This window comes from Rhinatrema bivittatum, chromosome 9 (genome assembly GCF_901001135.1).
Source record: "Rhinatrema bivittatum chromosome 9, aRhiBiv1.1, whole genome shotgun sequence".
Lineage (NCBI taxonomy): Eukaryota > Metazoa > Chordata > Amphibia > Gymnophiona > Rhinatrematidae > Rhinatrema > Rhinatrema bivittatum.
Genome location: NC_042623.1, coordinates 183,874,685 through 183,895,926, shown reverse-complemented (window position 1 = coordinate 183,895,926; position 21,242 = coordinate 183,874,685). Strand labels below are relative to the sequence as shown.

The following is a 21,242-nucleotide window of genomic DNA, read 5'->3' as shown; positions in this document are numbered from 1 at the left end:
GGGGAACAAGGCCTCCCACGTGCCCAAAACACAAACTGGCTGGCCAACTCCGAAACACCAGAGCACAAACCTAAGTTCAAAATCATGGGAAGCCTAAGGAACCCCATGAATCCAGCAAAAAAGAACCTGAAAGCCCGTTTTGCTTTTGCTGTTCCTAAGCTCTCACAGCTTCCACCTTTGAGCCCGTATGCTCGCCAGCTCAACCGTCACCTGCAGGCCCAGGGGGGATGCCACGTTGAAGACATGAGACTGCTTCTCTCAAATAAGTTGGATTTTTTTCCCCTCCAATCTCACCATCTTTTCTTCCCCAATCTAAACCTAACCAGCTTTTCAAATGTTTGCATCAGGCATCCTTAGTCATACAACAGCTCAGTGGAGCACCAAGCTGCTACGATAGCACAGCATCCCTTAACCTACCTGAATCACGAGGGAGCGCAGAAGCAAGGATCCAGCCTGGACGCCACCGGTCCAAAAGCCGGCAGCGTGAAACGGAAGGTGCTCAACTTGCTGGCTGCTCGAGTCCTCATCTAGATCAGAGGTTAACCAAACCCGGCCTGGAGGACACGCAGCCAGTCCAGTTTTCAGGATATCCACCATAAAATTGCAGGAGATAAAATGCGCATGCTATGGAGACGGCACGTAAATCTCTCTGATGCATATTCACTCAGGCCGATACAGTGTGGACGCGCTAAAAAAAAAAAAAGGGGGCATCCGTTTTCGGCACCCGCGCTTGCAACGCGAGGACATCCCCCTCCTCCTGGGCACACGATACAGCAGACAAGCGAGGGGTCGCCCGTAAAACTGAGCATCCGATTTCCTACCCTGGCCCGCCGGCACACTTTTTTTTTTTCCTTTAACTTTGGCAGTAGTTTCTGTGCGCTATATCAGGCAGGCGTTAATTTCTGAGCATAAAATGTGCGGATCGGGCGCTTCCTTTTTTTTTCCCCCCCCACAGTATCTGGGGTGAACGACTCATAGCCTCATGAACATGCATTTCCACGTGATGAGCACCATGGGCCAGATTTTCAAAAGGTTACGCGCGCCGGGCCTATTTTAAAGAACCCCGGCGACGCGCGTAAAGCCCCGGGATGCTTGTACGGCCTGGGGCTTTACTAAAGGGGCGGTCCGGGAGTGAGGGCAGGGCCAGAGGCCTCCGGCACAGCGGCCATTACCCCTGTATCAGAGGATTGCAAAAGATAAGATAAAAGTCAGGGGAGGGCGGGGGGAAGGCAGCGCGGCATGTTATAAAACCGCACGTCCACGTGTGCGCACGCATGTCCTAAAATCTACCCCTATTAGTTTCGGGGTGCTTGGACGCACGTTAAGGATGCGCTAAACCCCTTACACAATAAGGGGACGCACGTCCAAGCCGGGTTAAAAGGTGCGCTCAGCGGAGTGCACTTTACAGTATCGGCCTGATTGTGGATATCCTGAAAATCCGACTCGTTTGGGTCCCTCAGGAGTTTTGGAAACCACCCATCTCGTTCTATGCTGCGGATTTCTTTTTTTTTTTTATACTGATTATTATTTACTTTTAGAGGGACAAGAGCTTGGATCTGGAAAGGGGAGCAATTTAATCCAAATGAAGCAAATCCTTTGTCTTGTAAACGCCAAAGAATAACAGGAGATTTGTATCCCCTCCTACAGGAAATCAAGGAAGATCCTCTGAGTGACAAAGATAGCGCAGTTGCTTACCTGTAACAGGTGTTCTCCTAGGACAGCAGGATGTTAGGTGGCATCATCCGATGGAGCCCAGCATGGAAAACTTTTGTCAAAGTTTCTAGAAGCTTTGACCGGCACACTGAGCATGCCCAGCATGCCACTATCCGCGCATCCACGCAAGGTCCCCCTTCAGTCTCGTAACATAGAAAAAAATATGAACAAAAAAATAAAACAACAAACCGGAAGGAGAACCCAACTCCGTGGGGAGGCGGGCGGGATTCCTGAGGACTAACATCCTGCTGTCCTAGGAGAATACCTGTACAGGTAAGCAACTGCGCTTTCTCCTAGGACAAGCAGGATGGTAGTCCTCACATGTGGGTGAATACAAAGCTCCAGGCAGTCTCTGGGAACAAGTGAGACCAACAGGTGCCAAACAAGGTGCCCACAGGCACAACAACAACTGTGGCTCTGTTGGTCAGCAGGAGACTGCCTGGCTCCCACCAGGGGCACAAGGCAGGAAGAGTTGGGTTCAGGTCTGGAACAGATTGCGCAGGACGGATTGACCAAAGGCACTGTCCTGACGCCCATCCTTGTCCAAGCAGTAGTGAGCCGCAAACATGTGAAGAGAACTCCACGTTGAGCCCAGCAAATTTCAACGACAGGGACTGCTCGCAGATTAGCCACTGTTGCCATGGCCCGCACAGAGTGAGCTTTAACTCTGCCAGCCAGCGGAAGGCCTGTTTGCATATAGCAGAAGGCGATGCAATCCACCAGCCAGTTGAATAAAATCTGTTTACCCACCGCCACTCCCAGCCTATTGGTATCGAAGGACACAAAGAGCTGCCTGTGACTGGCTGTGTGATCTAAATAGAAAGCCAAGGCCCTCTTGCAGTCCAGAGTATGAAGAACCTGTTCCCCTGGGTGGGAATGAGGTCTAGGAAAGAAAATGAGTAAAACGATGGACTGATTAAGGTGGAAATCAGTCTCGATCTTAGGCAGGAACTTAGGATGCATACTCAAGACCACACAATCATGAAAGAACCGCGTGTATGGTGGGTACGTGATCAAGGCCTGAAGCTCACTGACTCTACGAGCCAAAGTAATCACCAGGAATTTAACTTTCCAGGTGAGGAACTTCGGGTCACAGGAACACAGCAGCTCAAAGGGAGGCCGCATAAGCTGCGCCAGGAAAATGTTTAAGTCCCAGGACGCAACAGGAGGCCGAAGAGGGGGCTTCAGCTGGAGTAGGCCCCTCAGAAAGTGGCCTACTAAAGGCTGCACCAATATGAGTGTGCCAGGGACACCTTGATGGTACGCACTTACAGTGCTAAGATGAACCCCGACTGAGTTGGTTTGAAGCCCAAACTCAGAAAGATGCCTCAAGTAGTCCATCAGCTGAGGAAGGGGGCATGTGAATGGATCCAAGCCATGCCCCACACACCAGACAGAGAATCTTCTCCACTTAATAAACTGTAGGACTTCCTGGTGGAAGGCTTTCTAGAAGCCACCAGTACCTGGAAGACACTGTCCGAGAGGGCCAAGGGCTGAAGGACTACGCTCAACATCCAAGCCATTAGGCCAATGCCGGATGGTGCAGGGTGCCCTGGATCTGCGTGATCAGACCAGGTGCCGTCCCCAGCCGGACAGGGGGGGGAGGGGCCTGACTGACAAGTCCCGCAGGAGAGGGACTTCAGAGACCAGTTGTCGCACAAAGAACGCCCATATGGCGTAACGGATCGCCCAAAGCTCAAGAATGTTTATTAGATAGATGCCATCCACAAGGGCTCCCCAGCCCTGAGAGGCATCAGTAGTGAGAATCACTTGAGGCGGAGCAGTTTGAAAGGGGATCCCCTGCTCTAAACTGGAGAGGTTTTCCCACCAGGAGACGCAAGCAGAGGTTCCGTGACTGCAACACACATCTCAGGGTCCTGAGGGGCCTGTCGCCACTGTGACCACAAGGTCCACTGAGCCTTCCGCATGCACAAACAGGCGAGAGGGGTTACATGGACAGAAGCTGCCATGTGGACCAACAAATGGAGCAGAAGGCGGGCAGTCACCTGCCAGCTGATGCGGACGAAGGCCACCAGCGAGGTGAGGGCAAGAGCCCGATCGCGGGGTAGAAAAGCTTTTGCCTGCATCATGTCTAGTCTTGTACCTATGAAGACCAGCTGAGGAGACAGACAGAGGTGAGATTCTTGAGTAGTTGATCACGAATCCCAAGGCTTGTAGAGTCCACAATGTCAGGGATAAAGCACCCAGCGCACTTGTGCGGGAATCGCTCCTGATTAACCAGTCGTCTAGGTAAGGGAAGACGTGCACCGCACGACGCCTGAAATAATCAGCCACCAACACCAGGCATTTGATGAAGACACGAGGTTCCGAGGCCAACCCAAAAGGCAGCACCTTGTACTGATAGCAGGGCGCCTAACAAGATGTCCAAACGCTCAAGCAGAGGAGCCAAAATAGACGGCAGAAACTCGGCACCGGCATGGGGACCGGTGGTGCAGGCAGCTCAATGCTCCAAAGAGCTTTGAGCACCGCGGTCTGCACCCTGTGGTCCAACTTGTCCTGAAAGTCCGGTGAAGCCAGGACTGAGGGATGGAGATGAGGCGTTACCAGCTTGTCCTCAGTCCTTGAGGTGGCACGGTGCCCAATACTGATATTACTGGGGAACGCCTGGAACTCCCGGGAACGTTGGAGGATGGGGCCTCCAAGGAACAAGGTCTCTTTGGTGGCGGTAAGGAAGCCGCTAGTACCGCACCGGGACTGGTGCCGTGCACTGATGGCGACCGGTGTCAATGCTTGCGGGACCTCCCACGGTGCTTGGCCCGGTCTTTTCCCTGGTGCCAAGGAGGCAGAGGATCCCGATGCCCTGGAAACCGGTGAGATCATGGGGGGAATCTGTCACCGTTTCCACGATCCTTTAAAAAGTGGAAAGAGGTGTGGCGAGAGGGAGCATATCAAGGGGCTCCCCTCGACCTCCCGGCGTCAATGACTCCGACACGGGTGTGGATGAAGCAGACTTTTTAGAACCAAAAAATTTCTCCATCTTCTCAAGGCATGCACGATGGCCCTTGGGGGTCATCTGGTCATACAGTTGACACCCTCGGATGTCATGCAAAGCCCTCAGGCAGAGGATACAAACCTCATGCGGATCCGTGATGGACACGGTCCGCGGGCACTGGGGGCACCGAGGAAAGCCGGACGATGCCATAGAAAAATACCGATGCACGGTCGATGACCAGCAGTCACCGGGAGGTGAAACCCGGGAATCAACCACAAGAAACAAGAAAAACAGAAGTTTTAACCAACTGCACCGAGGAGGCGCCAACCGCGAAGGGGGACCCAACGATGGAAATGGGAAAAAAGAGACTTTTCTCACAAGAAAACAAGAAAAAAAGCAGAGCTCCTAGAACCGCGAGGCAACTGCACCACGGAAAAAGAGAGACTGAAGGGGGACCTCGCGTGAACAGCGGCAGGCTGGGCATGCTCAGTGTGCTGGTCAAAGCTTCTAGAAACTTTGACAAAAGTTTTCCTTGCCAGGCTCCATCGGATGATGTCACCCACATCCTGCTTGTCCTAGGAGAAAGTGGATTGATTTACAGCTGGAGGATAGAAGAGAAACGCGTGCACACACACATTACATCAGTCCAGGGAGGCAGCAGACAGGCACACAAACAATAGTAATGTATTTTGCACATCCAGTCAACTTGTTGGCACTCCTCCTTTGCCAAGCCTTCAGCAGTGCCCCACTAGAACTTTTCAAAATCTCACTGGCTTGCTGACTTTTTAAGGTCCGCGTGCCTGCACACACACCTCGGGGAGTTTCCAGCTGTCTTGCATTCATTATGCAGTCTGAATTGCTCGCGGTTTCAACCTGGGACTCGGAAAGCTGCCTCTTTCTCTCGGCGTTTGGGGGTGGTCTGGCCGACTCAGAGTTGTTTCTAATCCTTCCAAAACCTCTCTTCTTGCCACCTGAAACAAAAGCACCGGTTTGTAATTTTAAAAAGTGCATACACAAATGTTCCTCTCCACTACCTGAAGGATTCTTGTATACTATACAAAAATCCTTCCTAGAATCTTTATCCTTCAAACATTAAACACAGCAAAGCAGGATCCTGACCGCGGAATCCTTACTGGTATGGGATGTTACCTAAGAAAGGGGAAAAAAAAAACAAAACAACAAATGGCTTAACTCTTCATCAGCTTGGCTGACCCTGCAGTAGCTGAGACCAGGAAGGGGCTTTCACTGTCTCCATTAAACAGAAGAGGAGCCAAGAATTCCTCCTGTGACGACAGCTGGCGGGCATGGAAAGGGGGCAGACGGAGCTGCAGCCTGCTTCCTCTGCCATGAGAGGTCACTGCAATGTACGTTAAGGGTCTATGTCTGAGTGTGAGCAAGATACTGCAGAGGTTAAAACGAAACAGGAGCATTTGGGAGACTGGTTTTGTAGCCACTTGACCCACGTTTCAATGGACAGTCCCCTTCTGTTTTGGAGAACTATTTTCACTTTATGGTTTTAGAGCTGTCTCTTTCTTGCTACCTATCTCCTAAAGCTACCTGAAGAGCAAGGTTCCTGTGTGGTCTGGAAAGCTCATGCAGAAAATCATCTCTGTATAAATTTTGTGTTGGATCAATAAAGGTAGCACAGCCTGCAAAAAAGTTAAAAAAAAAACAAAAAAAAAACTTTACTGCTATACTGGCATTTATAAAATAATCCTTTTTAATGCAGTCTAACGCCTGCATGTACATTGTACCAAGGATTTTCAACGTGAACTTGCATGCAGACGTTTATTTTGAAAATTCCCGAGTAAGTAGCCAGGAGCACGAGGAGATTCACTCGTGTAAAGTTACACCTCCAGGGCAGAACTTGTGCACTTTTTTTTTTTTTTTTTTTTTAAATCAAAAGGTAGGTGCATAAGTGTCAACTTCATCCCAGCTCCTACTGCCTGGAACGTATCTGCTCAGTTTGTAGAGAAACATGCACCTACTGTTTCAGGAATTGAGCCCCGGGCCATTCATGTGCACAGAGCATTTGATAAAATGAGAAAAATAGTTAGAAAAAAACTGAAAGGAGCAGCTACAAAAGTAAAAAGTGTGCAAGAGGCGTGGTCATTGTTAAAAAAATACCATCCTAGAAGCACAATCCAGATGTATTCCACACATTAAGAAAGGTGGAAAGCAGGCAAAACGATTACCGGCATGGTTAAAAGGGGAGGTGAAAGAAGCTATTTTAGCCAAAAGATCTTCATTCAAAAATTGGAAGAAGGATCCAACAGAAGAAAATAGGATAAAGCATAAACGTTGGCAAGTTAAATGTAAGACATTGATAAGACAGGTTAAGAGAGAATTTGAAAAGAAGTTGGCCGTAGAGGCAAAAACTCACAGTATAAACCTTTTTAAATATATCCGAAGCAGAAAGCCTGTGAAGGAGTCAGTTGGACCGTTAGATGATCAAGGGGTTAAAGGGGCACTTAGAGAAGATAAGGCCATCGCGGAAAGATTAAATGATTTATTTTCTTCGGTGTTTACTGAAGAGGATGTTGGGGAGGTAGCCGTAATGGAGAAGGTTTTCATGGGTAATGATTCAGATGGACTGAACCAAATCACGGTGAACCTAGAAGATGTGGTAGACCTGATTGATAAACTGAAGAGTAGTAAATCACCTGGACCGGATGGTATACACCCCAGAGTTCTGAAGGAACTAAAAAATGAAATTTCAGACCTATTAGTAAAAATTTGTAACCTATCATTAAAATCATCCATTGTACCTGAAGACTGGAGGATAGCAAATGTAACCCCAATATTTAAAAAGGGCTCCAGGGGAAATCCAGGAAATTACAGACCGGTTAGCCTGACTTCAGAGCCAGGAAAAATAATGGAAAGTGATCTAAACATCAAAATCACAGAACATATAGAAAGACATGGTTTAATGGAACAAAGTCAGCATGGCTTTACCCAAGGCAAGTCTTGCCTCACAAATCTGCTTCACTTTTTTGAAGGAGTTAATAAACATGTGGATAAAGGTGAACCGGTAGATGTAGTGTACTTGGATTTTCAGAAGGTGTTTGACAAAATTTCCTCATGAGAGGCTTCTAGGAAATGTAAAAAGTCATGGGATAGGTGGTGATGTCCTTTCGTGGATTGCAAACTGGCTAAAAGACAGGAAACAGAGAGTAGGATTAAATGGACAATTTTCTCAGTGGAAGGGAGTGGGCAGTGGAGTGCCTCAGGGATCTGTATTGGGACCCTTACTTTTCAATATATTTATAAATGATCTGGAAAGAAATACGACAAGTGAGATTAATTTGCAGATGATTCAAAATTGTTCAGAGTAGTTAAATCACAAGCAGATTGTGATAAATTGCAGGAAGACCTTGTGAGGCTGGAAAATTGGGCATCTAAATGGCAGATGAAATTTAATGTGGATAAGTGCAAGGTGATGCATATAGGGAAAAATAACTCATGCTATAGTTACACAATGTTAGGTTCCATATTAGGGGCTACTACCCAAGAAAGAGATCTAGGCGTCATAGTGGATAACACATTGAAATCGTCGGTTCAGTGTGCTGTGGCGGTCAAAAAAGCAAACAGAATGTTGGGAATTATTAGAAAGGGAATGGTGAATAAAACGGAAAATGTCATAATGCCTCTGTATCACTCCATGGCGAGACCCCACCTTGAATACTGTGTGCAATTCTGGTCGCCGCATCTCAAAAAAGATATAATTGCGATGGAGAAGGTACAGAGAAGGGTGACCAAAATGATAAAGGGGATGGAACAGCTCCCCTATGAGGAAAGACTAAAGAGGTTAGGGCTTTTCAGCTTGGAGAAGAGACGACAAAGGGGGGATATGATAGAAGTGTTTAAAATCATGAGAGGTCTAGAACGGGTAGATGTGAATCAGTTATTTACTCTTTCGGATAGTAGAAAGACTAGGGGGCACTCCATGAAGTTAGCATGTGGCACATTTAAAACTAATCGGAGAAAGTTCTTTTTCACTCAACGCACAATTAAACTCTGGAATTTGTGGCCAGAAGATGTGGTTAGAGCAGTTAGTATAGCTGTGTTTAAAAAAGGATTGGATAAGTTCTTGGAGGAGAAGTCCATTAACTGCTATTAATTAAGTTGACTTAGAAAATAGCCACTGCTATTACTAGCAACAGTTACATGGAATAGACTTAGTTTTTGGGTACTTGCCAGGTTCTTGTGGCCTGGTTTGGTCTCTGTTGGAAACAGGATGCTGGGCTTGATGGACCCTTGGTCTGATCCAGTATGGCATGTCCCTATGTTCTTATGAGTTATACCAATGCATCTGGAGTTACATCCTGGCAATCCACATCAATCCACATCAAATCCAGCATGAACCAAGATATTTTTCTCATTAAAGTCAACCCTGCAAGGTGTAAAATCTGGAGGAGTGACTTCCTTGTGCAGTGTAACCAGTTTCAGCTGCAGGATGTTACACACCAAAATGAATAAAGGTAGCACACATCGTAAAGGTGTAATTTGCATATCGGTCTGAGCAAAGGCACCCGACGAGGCATCCTAATAAGCGGATGCCTAAACCAGTAACTGCAGCAGTGACTTCAGCATGCTGGATCAACAACTCATACAATGAAATTTAAAAATAAATTGCAAACTTTTCAATCAAAATGTGGAAACTGCATGCGCTCTAAAGCTGTTTTATATTTACTGGTTTTTGTATTCACTATAAACTGGATGCCGTTTTATATATGTTGATTGTTGCATTCATCTTAGAGACTCTTTGCTGTGCGACATTTTTTCAATCAATGTTTGAATTGTGACATTTTACTTTACTAACTATTACCTACTTAAAAATGTTTTAAATTACATCAACTGAAAATCCAAGGGGTTGGAATGCTTGGAACAGCACCAATACACACACATACCCCCGTCACAGGAGAAAGTACTTTGTACTAAACCAGTTACTTCCTCTGTTTTCGGATGATGATAGATTCGCCAATTCCGCAGACAGCTACAATAAGGTTCAGGCATGCTGGACCACCACTAGTGGAACAGCACAAACATTAAGCAGGACTTAGCCAGAAACATAAAGAACATAAGAACATGCCATACTGGGACAGACCAAGGGTCCAGCAAGCCCAGCATCCTGTTTCCAACAGAGGCCAATCCAAGTCACAAGTACCCAAACATTAAATAGATCCTAAGCTACTATTCTTTACTGATTAATAGCAGATTATGGCCTTCTCCTCTAGGAACTTATCCAAACCTTTTTTTTTTAAACCCAGTTACACCAACTGCCATAACCACATCCTCTGGCAATGAATTCCAGAGCTTAATTAAACATTGAGTGAAAAAGATTTTTCTCTGATTTGTTTTAAATGAGCTACTTGCTAACTTCATGGAGTGCCCCCTAGTCCTTTTATTGTCTGAGAGATGATCTTTGCATAACTGAGACATGGCATAGTGATGCTATTATCCTGAATTATCTCAGCCCACCCTCCCCCTCAGTTTTACATATGACTATTGCCCTAGAATTCAACAGTGGGGAGACGGGGTAACGGTAATTTACATAACTGTCCTCTCTCTAATTCAGGAGCAATATGACTAACAAACTATGGGGGATTAACAATGTGATGCAATGAATAGGTGCTATGACTGATTAAACTCTGGAGGAATATAAATCAAAGTACTTACTCCCATCTAGCTCAGCACTTGACCAATTTGTACTTAATCTGCAAAATTCTTCTAGTAATAGGTAATTTCAATAAAATATTTAAAAATATGTTGATGATCTACTCTGTCATTAACACCCTAGAAATCTCACAAATGGTGGACTTCCCCATGCACATAAATGGGCATACCCTTGACCTACTTTTAATACCCAACTCCTGGATTGCAACTGCTGATATTTTTGGCCTCTACAAAGAGGAAGTACTTTGGACTGACCACTTTACAATGCAATATAATCTCAGGATCAAAGGAGATGAGCTCATGCCCAAGTATAAGGAAGGAAAAGATGTCTATAGAGGCCCGTAGATTTTGACCTTTACTGTTCCCATCTGTTGCAGCTTCTTACACCTTTTGCAGGAGATAACGAAGAAGGCCTGGTTATATCCTTTACTCAGACGTTATCTTCATTGTTAGATAAAGTTGTCCCACTGAAGAATGTTTCGTCAAGTAAAAGCTGCCCCGGGGGTCCCTTGGTTTTCAAAGGACTCCTTGGACTTTAAGAGAGAAATGTACAGGCCAGAACAGAAAAGGTACAAAGCAAGGAATGAGGCAAGCAAAAACAAACAAACAGTCTTAAAGATGCTTTTAGACAATATAGGAAATTGGTCATAACTACAAAGTCTTATCACTGCTAAGCTGCAAAAGTCCTTAAACCAGTCATAGGCCCTCTTTAGAGAAGGTAGTGAAGACAAAGACAGTAAATATAAACAAATAACAGAGTTCAAAAGAGAAAGACAGGGATACCTCTGGGCACTTGCCAACACTTCTCAAGAGGGCATCAGTTAAACCCGTCTCTTGAGTCAGCTGATTTTTCCAACTATCGCCCCCATCTCCTCTTTACCTTTTCTCTCTAAAATCACTGAGTCTAAATGTTCAGATACAACTTTCCCAATTCTTCAATGAATGCTAACTTAGACCAACACTGAATCAGTTTCCGCAAGTTCCACAGCACCAAGACCCTTCTAGTATCCATCCTTGATAGAATCCACCATGGCTTTGACTCTGGAACATATCATCTCCTATTTCTATTAGACATCCCAGCAGCTTTCAACACTTTAGACCACTCTATTCTGTTTTCTTGTCCACCGGGAATTAGTATAGCTGGCTCAGTCTGCTCTTTGTTTTCTTCATATATTTCCAATTGCTCACAACAGATAAGTCTCAATGGCACAGCCTCATCATGGTACCCAATTACATCCGGGGTACCTCAAGATTTAGCTCTTTCTGCTGCACTTTTTAATATTTACCTTGTTCCCCTATGTATTTACTTACTCAGTTAGGTGTTACTAACTTATATACATAGATGACATACAATTTTTCTTTCCATTAAGATCCTCATGGACAACCAAAGTTCAATTTGCCTTCTTTTGTCTTCAATCCATCAAGAGCTGACTTTTCAATAATAGACTTAATAAATCTTTAAAAAAAAACTGATCTTGTTCTCAGTCATCAACCACCTTTTTCAACTCCCATTTCATTTCAATTTGCTGGCCATGCTATTTCCCTGTACCAAACAGTTCACGACCTTGGTGTCATCATCAATCCAAAATTATTGATGATTCCCCAGATTAAGGCAATCATTAAAAGTGCATTTTACAAACTAAAAATGTTACAACATTGAAGCCTCTATTGGAACCATCAAATGTTTGCACATTTCCTCCAAGCCTTAATCTTTCTCTCCATCGATTATTGCAATTACCTGTATTTTGGCTTACCACAAAATACTCCAAGACCCTTTCAAATTATCCAACATTCTGCCGTGCACTTACTTGCAGGCACTCAGATTCAAGATCACATTACTCCCATTCGAAAAAACCTACACTGGCTGCCTATATCTTGGGGTATCCAATATAAAGTAGCCACTACCATTCAAAGTCTTCTCCATAATGTCTCCTCCCCTTAGATCAGCTTCATGTTACAGATCCACACACCAATCCAGACTCTTTGATCATCTACTTGATATTCCCTCTCCTAGAGCAACTTGTTTAACAGTAACACGAGAGCTATCATTTTCTATATACGGCCCCACTCTATGGAACTCATTCCCAATGACATTACATTTCACGCAAGACACTAAACAGCTTATGAAACGTCTTAAAACCTGTTTTCCAAGACATTCCAGTGATTTTTTTGTTCCTGTTGATTTAGAGCTTTGAAGAAATGTTATCACGCATCTCTACTGTTGGTCTGAAGCTTGTTAGTTTCATTGTTTTATGTATGTTTTCTTGTACCCTGTCCTGGTCTGTTCTGGAGGGGCGGGTAATAAATACATTTTTCCTGTTATAGTTTTATAGCGCATCTCCCCCCTCCCCCCAGTTTGTATTAATTTTATTGTAAAGCCTTGTTACGCTGCATTATTTGTTATCTGGAAACTGATGTGATGTTCCAAACGAATGTCGGCCTAAAATAAATAAATAAAAAGGGCAAGGGATAAACACTGATGACTCTTGTGAAAGGAAAACTTGCTTTGACTGGGATAACTTGCACAGACCAACAATTACCCTAAGAATAAAATAAAATAAATAAGAAAGATTGCTTGGGTCTTTTTCTGATGACATTTACTATATTACTAAACACCTGACAGTAAAACCAGAGCAGAAGGGAGTGTCGTATCTATTAGATTGTAATGAAATCTCTGACTATTTTTCTACTAAAGTGCAACTGCTCCAGGATTCACTTAAGTCAGTAGAATTTTGGTCACTGGTGAAATTATTTACTCCAATAAAATCTCATTGGAGTTCATTTAAAGTAGTATCTAAAGTCAAGATTGAATGGATTCTATTGACCGAAAAGGCAATGACCTCGCCCCTTGATCTGTGCTCTTTCTGGATCATTCAGTCCCTATAAGACATATTCATTGAGCCCAATCGGTAATATGGCAAATGCCTATTTGATTGAGGGTTTACTGCTCAGACCTCAAAAAGAGCCACTATCTATCCTGTGGGGGGGGAAAAAAGTGCTTGATATAAATGAACTGTCCAACTAGGCCAATCTCAAACTTACCATTGCCTAAAATCAATAAAAAATGTGTGCTGCAGCAATTTGCAGGACTTCTTAGATGAAGATAATATTCTTGAACCATGTCAATGTGGTTTTAGAATGGGACACAGTACGAAAAACTACTGATTTCGATACCCAACTATATGATGTGAGAACTAAATCAGAATAGGTTATTATTACTAGCATTACTTAATATATTGGTTGGATTTGACACTCTGTCATCACTTGATGTTAGACCATTTAAAATCAGTTGGCACTGACAGAACTGTCTTGCAATGGTTCTCGCCTTTCCTCTTGAACAGGACCCAACAAGTAAAAGTAGATAGTATTTTCCACCCAAGGATTATGACATCTGGAATCCCCCAGGGTTCAGCATTGTTTGTAGTGCTATTCATCATATCTGTACTCATTTGGTGCACTCATTAACACTTATGGAGTAAAGGGAAAATCTATGCCGACATACAGTATTACTTGTTGATGCAGCATCATGGTTGATGTATTGTTTTGAGGAAAAAGAAGAATGGATGCAGGCCAAAATGTTAGTATTATATCTTAACATGACCAAAGTTCTATGAATATCACAAGATAAAATTCCTTATGGTTTGCACTTATTACAGTTAAATAACCAATCGCACCCTTTCTCGGAAAAGGTTTGAAACATGGGATTTATTCTGGATTCTAATTTCACATTATATCCTCAATTAAATGCAGATCTGAAGTCTTCACTTTACCAACTTCACCTCTTAAGACAACTTAAATATGTGCTTACAAAGTTAGTTTTCGCACTACAGTACAGGCATTGATACCGGACTATTGTAATGTTCTTCACATTGGCTTGCCTAAGAGCCAGTTGCATACTCCACAAATAATTCAAAATACTGGTTGTTAGCATGGAGAGCATATTTCTCCCTAGATGATATGTCTCCACTGGCTCCCAGTAAGTTATAGAATATATTCTGAGATACTAATGCTGATAATGAGAAACCTCTGTTCTTGAGGGAAATGTTGCTAGAATATGTTCTGCTGACAAGTCTCTGCTAGGAGTCCACTCTATTAAAAAATGCCAATTGCAAACTGGTAAACAAGCACTCTCAATAGTTAGCCACATTCTCTGAAATATTCTCCCATGGAAACTCAAGGAAGAACCAGATAGCAAGATGTTTACAAAAAAGAAGAGACTTATTTGTTTAAGCAGGTTTTCCTTTAATGCATTTAGAATGGCCTTAATGTTTCATTTTATTCCTTGAATTGATGTGTAACAACCGCTGTGAACGTCTGTTTATTTCTAAGTCCATATGTAACGTCTCTTGATTGTGATTTACTATGTATGTATAATATGAGGTAATCAGCTTAGAATGAATGATGCTGAATTAGGCATATAAGAGTTTTAAATAAATAAAATAATGATCTTCCTCATTTCCCTGCATTTCCAATGAACAATTTGGAAACATTTCAATACAGCTTAATTCTAATTTGTATTCATGTCACCTCATCTAATCTAGAGATTGGTCACAGGCTCCTTTTCTGTACTGTACAATGCTATAACAATCTTTGACATAACATCAATTGCTAAGTAAATTTAAGACTTGGCCAGCACACTACACACTTAATCCAGACACAGAAGTTGGTTCTTTTAGTATATCCATCTATGTTGATGCATTATTGACATCATCTAAACTCAGCTGATCTTCTACAACCTCCATCAGAACTAACTGGAATCCCATTCTTCTCCCTGAACTGGCTAGGATTGTATCCTTTAACTACCAATACTAGCATTGTTGCTGCCTAAACATGTGGCCTATCTTCTGTGTAAAATCAACCTCTCTCTTGCATACACAGTAACAAAGTCTCATTTACATACACAATCTCCCAGAAGTCTCACTGACCTACATAAACGCATTTTGGAAATTTGTGCTCAATGTTAAGAACATCCTTGGAAAATGTATATATGCCACGGAACAGAGCTTTCCAATCTGGTTACTGTTCTAGAGAATGAAGGTATAATTAGATCTTCCCTGCTGATTATCTTTCTGAGTCCTGACAGACCAGTCTCCACCGTGAGTTTCATTCTACCAGCAGATGAAGGGTTCCTCGAGGATCCATCCGTTATAGGCTGGTTCCGCAGAGAAAGAGTCAGTAGATTCTTAACCAAGCTGGTCCTTAAGCCCTTTCATCTCCCTTCACTCTCTAATATTGTTTATGTACCTCAAGGAAAAAAAAATCATGTCACCCCCCCCCTTGTTTGATTTAATTACAATCGTCTGGAAAACAAAAAAGAAAAGGAAAAAACAAATGACCTGCCCCACTGCATGGGGGATCCTGCCCGGTTGAACAGACCTCCTGGTCTCCCTCTCACCCCAGATCCTTGTTTTGCTTAACTTAAGCAAGGAAAATAAACAATTTTATCAAACCCTACAGTTGCAAATGAAAAAGAAGAGAAAAATAGGTGTGCCCTCGTCACCTACCCTGACGGGCTATACTTGAAGTGGTATCTACCTTTGGGTCTCCTTGGGCTCCTGCTTGGGATCTTACCTAAAATATCACCAAAAAGAAAGGAAAATATTCTTGCTTTTTCTACTCTCTCTCTCCTATTCTTTTGTATCCCTTAAGGTGGGATTTTTGACTGGTCTGTCAGGATTCAAGGACAGAATATTAGTGGGTAAGATCTAATTGTACCTTCCTCTTCATCTTGCCAAACCAGTCTTCACCGTGGGATGTACCAAAGTTGTATTCATCCCGTGCGGAAAAGGCTAAATAAGGCTTCTTCCAGGACTCCCCTGGTGAATTTTGTCTCCTCCCTTTCATGAAGGTGCAGCCTATAATGCTTTGTGAATGTGCGTACAAAGGCCCATGCAGCTGCCCTGCAATCGTCAATGACTGCTATTGATCTAAATTCTGGCCAAGAAGACGCCTGCACCCTTGTTACAGGCCCCAGAGTCTGGGAGATTCACCTGGGGAGTGGCACGGGACTGCAAAGCAGAACTCGGGACAAGACAAGGGCCAGTCTTCTGCCTAGCCAGCTCCCTCCCCACAGGTTGAAGCCCTTGAGTTCTGGGGGTCAGTACATCATAGTGGAGAGTCCACAGAGGCAGGAACACAACTAGGCACACAAGACTTGGACACGGCAGGCTAGACGGACAAGGCTGGGCAAGGCAGACAAAGGAAACACCGAACAAAGAAGCCTCAAGGCAGCAAGGCTTGGAACAGACAGATCAGGCTCGAAGGCTTCAAGGCAGGATACAAGAGAGAATAGATCAGTTTCAAGACAGGAAACAAGGCAAGATAGGTCAGAGGCAAGGCAGAAAGCCGTAGGCAGCAAGGCAAGGCTGAAGGCCCATAGGCCACAAGACATGGCAAGGCTGAAGGCCCGTAGTCCACAAGGCAAGAATAAGGGTCAGGTCATGGAGCCAAAAGTGACACCATGAGAAGACAAGAGCTTCTGGCAAGGCAGGATTACATAGGGCTGGGACTTGGACGTGGCAAGGAGAGTGAGGAGCAGCTTGACAAGACTAGAGATGAGATATACTAAGGGTCTCTGCTGGGTGGGGAGGCATCATGAAGATAGGATAAGGCTGTGTAGCAGGTAAAATCCTAACAGTACCCCTCTTTTAAGACCCTCCACCTCCAAGGTCCCAATTTTCATGGAGGCTATAATCAAGTAAACAAGGCAAGACTTGAACACGGCTGGAAGGCTGGACCTCTGGAATTGTATCAAAAGCGTCGCCCTCTTCTGAGTACATTGTGACTGGAATATTGCCCTTTCTGGTCAGACAGGGCTGTGGAAGAGTGCCCCCCCCCCCCCTTCTAGTCGTACAGGCGGTGGGTGTCCTCTTCTGGGTGGGCAGGCAGGCTGTGGAAGAGCACCCTCTGCTAGGCTGTCAGGGTGCTTGGGCAGGAGCACTGCTGACTTGGAGTGTCTGAAAAGCAGAGCCATAGCATAGGGTGACTGAACTGTAGAGCCACTGGCTCAGGATCCTTGGAAAACTGAACCATAGGCACAGGGTGAGTGGCGAGCAGGACCACTTGCATGGGGTGCATGGAGCATAAGACCTCCGGCTCAGGATACATTGATTGGACCACCCACATAGGGTGTGTGAAGAGTAGACTGGGGCTCCTCCTGGAGCAACATGGCTGGACTGAGGTCCACCTTGAGCAGTATAGCTGAGTTGGGCTCCTCCAGGAGTGGCATAGCTGGACTGGAGTTCCTCCAGGTTGGAAGAAGGCTAGACAAGGCAGGTTCCCACTGGGACAAGGCTATGCCTGCAGGTTCTTCCTGGAAAGTTTCAGCTGGAAAGGAATGCACTTGTTGGAAAAGGTCCATTACGCTGGATTGTTCCTCTCGGAGTGGATCATCTGGACTGGGGACCTCCAGATGCTAAGGTATAACTATGGCTGCAGGATCAAGCTCTTCTCTTGAAACAGAGGTTTTAACTGGATTTTCACTTCGCTTACTGGCTGATAAGAAGTGCCGTCGGTACCTGGTGACAACAGCAAGCTGGCATAGACTCTGTAGAACAGGAAGAGTGATGGTCTCTGAGCTGGATTCTGAATTGGCAAGCAGAAATGTTTTGCAAGTTTCTTTCTTAGCTGTCAGCGTTGACCTCATTAACAGGTTGCTGCACTCATATGTGGGTTGTCTGGGCTCTAGAGGCAAAATTCATTAGCTGTGCTTGCCTCACGGCTTCCACCAAAGTGACACCATGAGAACACAAGGAGCTTCTGGCAAGGCAGGGTTACATACAGCTGGGTCTTGGGCATGGCAAGGGCAGAAAGGAGGAACTTGACAAGACTAGTGATGAGGCATCCTAGGGCGCTGTTGGTGGGGGAGACATCATAAAGGTAGGATAAGACTGCATAGCAGGTGAAATCCTATCAGCTCTTAGCTCTCATGGTACTTCCTTGCCATTCACTATGTATGCTGAGGCAATAGCCCCCTTAATCCATCTTGCGATAGAGGCTCTGGAGGCTGCCTCTCCTTTCTGCTCCCCTGTATGCAGTATGACTAGTCTATCTGACCTTCTGAACCCATCTGTGGCCTTCAAATAACTTAAGAGTATTCTTCTAACATTCAGAAGGTGGAGATTCTTCCTGTTACCACTGCAATCCACCTTTCTAAAACACAGTAGAGACCTTGATCGATTAAGGTAGAAATCCGTCACCATCTTAGGGAGGACGGGACTGGCCTAATCATTACCTTTTCTTTTGAGAATCAGAGATACGGTTCCAGGCATGAAAAGGCCTGGAGCTACAATATTCTCCTCGCTGAGCATACTGCCACCAGGAAGGCTGTCTTCCAGGTCAAGTCCCTTAACTGGATCTTATTGACAGGCTCATAGGGGTCCTTAGCCAATGACTTTAAAACTAATTTCAGGTCCCATGCCGATATTAAGGGCTTATGCAGGGCCATATTTGCCCCCCTTAAAAAGTGGACTATGTCTAGGAGTGATTCTAGGGAGGTGCTGTTTACCTAAACCCTGGAGGATTGCTGCCACCTGAACTCTCAGGGAGCTTACTGCCAGGCCCTTGATAGGCCATAATATAGGACAGCGATTCTTAACTGGTGTGTCACCAAGCACCGGCAGGTGTGTCGCTGCTCCCGGTGTCACTGCCCCACTTCTGCTTCCCATCTCCCCAGGGGCGGAGCCGAAGAGCGGAGAGATGCTGCGCGCCACCATCAGAGGCCAGGCCGGCGGGGCCAAAGATGGGAGAGACGCTGCGTGCCGCTGCTGGAGGCCAGGCCGGCAGGGCCAAAGATCGGAGAGATGATAAAGGGGATGGAACAGCTCCCCTATGACAAAAGGCTGAAGAGGTTAGGGCTGTTCAGCTTGGAGAAGAGACGGTTGAGGGGGGATATGATAAAGGTCTTTAAAATAATGAGAGGTCTTGAACGGGTAGATGTGAATCGGTTATTTACTCTTTCGGATAAAAGAAGGACTAGGGGGCACTCCATGAAATTAGCAAGTAGCACATTTAAAACTAATCGGAGAAAGTTCTTTTTCACTCAATGCACAATTAAGCTCTGTAATTTGTTGCCAAAGGATGTGGTTAGTGCAGTTAGTGTAGCTGGGTTCAAAAAAGGTTTGGATAAGTTCTTAGAAGAGAAGTCCATTAATGGCTATTAATCAAGTTGACTTAGGGAATGGTTTCTGCTAATACTGGCATCAGTAGCATGGGATATTCTTGGTGTTTGGGTACTTGCCAGGTTCTTATGGCTTGATGGACCCTTGGTCTAACCCAGCATGGCAATTTCTTATATTCTTATGTCTTACAGTGGTCTTGCTCTATGGCTGGCAGCTAGATGCCTTAATAGTGTGAACCGGAAAAACTGGGCAGAAGGCATGTGCCGGTTACTCTTCTTTTGCCATCAGAGACTGTTTGTGGTTGAATGAAATTGAGGCTTTGTGTGTGTTTTAAATAAAGCTTAGGAAGCTTATGCCTGAATAGATCTGTTAGTATAAGGTGCCACCAGCCTCTGTCACTGGTCACAAGAGATGCTGTCATCTGTGTGGGGCTGTGTGAACTAGAGGATCTCTGTGTCCGTGTGTGTCAGAAAGGGAGAACGCGTGTTTCTCATTGCTAATTTCTGTCCATGTGTTTTTTCTAGTTGCGCGCATAGCTTTGTAGTACTGGTCAATTTAAGCACCTAACTTCTACGGCTTTGGAAAAATCTATGCTCATGTGAACTTGTATGTATGAATGGACACAGTCTTACTGCATCCAATAAAGTTGATATATGCACCTAGTCTTTTAATGCCAAAGAACCTGGACCAGTGTCAAGATAAAAATGTTGCATAGCACTTACAGAAAAGAACGCCTATAGCGCCATCAAGGATTGGTGTCGAGAATTTCCTCCAAAAGCTTGATCCAAGATGGCTGCACGTTGAAAGCAGGAGCGGAGCGTTTTCTTGCAGCATGGCTTAAACTATTTTCCTACCGCTAAATTTATGCCTCCGAAACGCAAAGGGAAGATAAGGGTTTTCCCTTCTATCCCCCCACCAACGCTAGCTATGCAACAAGAAATCACCCGGTACCTCCATTCACCAGGAACACTTCCAGGAGTCGAGGAATCCTTGGAGCAAAGGTTGGAGAGAGAAGCCTCAGCCCCGGAGGAGACTACCCTGAGTCCAGATCTCAGACCAGCCCCGGTGAGGACTTCAGTTTCAGTTTCGGTGTTTCAACCCGACCCATTCTCTGAGGGAACACCTTCCGGGGTTAGTGCAGTGAATACATCTTTACCCGCTGCCTTACAGGCTTTGACATCACCGGTGGAGACCCCGAGTATACAGACGAACGAGGAGCCAGCGGTTGCTGGCCCGGGAGAAGAGGCAGCTGGGGTAAGTAACTTTGGAAGCGGTCTGCAGCTAACACAAGAATCTACCCTAGAATTTAAGCCCCTAATGATCCCTGAACGGCCTGAAGTCGTCACCAATGATGCTATATGGGACTTGCTGGTGGGGGTTGCTACTTCTATGAATACTTTAAACGAGAAAGTTGATCTTTTAGCCTCACAAAATAATCAAATGAACACTGATCTACAAAGGAAAGTTGAAAATATATCTGTAAAAGTTTCAACACTGGAAGTGAAGGAGCGTGAAAATGAAAAATTTAAAGTGGCTGTGGTGAAAAATAAAGAACTCTTGGCCAGAAGAGTAGAAACTCTTGAAAATGCCTCTTGCTCCTTAAATATAAGGATTCTAAATTTCCCAAGAATAATGGGTGAAACACCCTATTTTTCCTTTAAAAGATTTCTACGTGAAATTCTATGTTTTGAAGAAGAAAATTTACCCTTGATTAATAAATGCTACTTTTTGCCAAGAACTGTTACTAACAGAATCAATCTTCAAGAAAATCTAACAAATTT

At 44.7% G+C, this 21,242-nt stretch overlaps 1 protein-coding gene across 4 annotated transcripts in view; it reads right to left on the bottom strand.

Annotated features, from left to right (window-relative positions):
• The window catches only part of DIS3L2 (DIS3 like 3'-5' exoribonuclease 2), a 432,959-nt gene that overhangs the window by 396,426 nt on the left and 15,291 nt on the right, over positions 1-21,242 (bottom strand). For 3 of the 4 annotated variants that reach the window (XM_029615480.1, XM_029615482.1, XM_029615483.1), the window contains one exon: positions 5,479-5,637. The exons of the other annotated variant lie outside the window; for it this stretch is intronic. In XM_029615480.1, the coding sequence (XP_029471340.1) occupies positions 5,479-5,637 (159 nt within the window). The remainder of the gene's footprint in view (positions 1-5,478; positions 5,638-21,242) is intronic. 4 annotated transcript variants of the gene reach the window in all.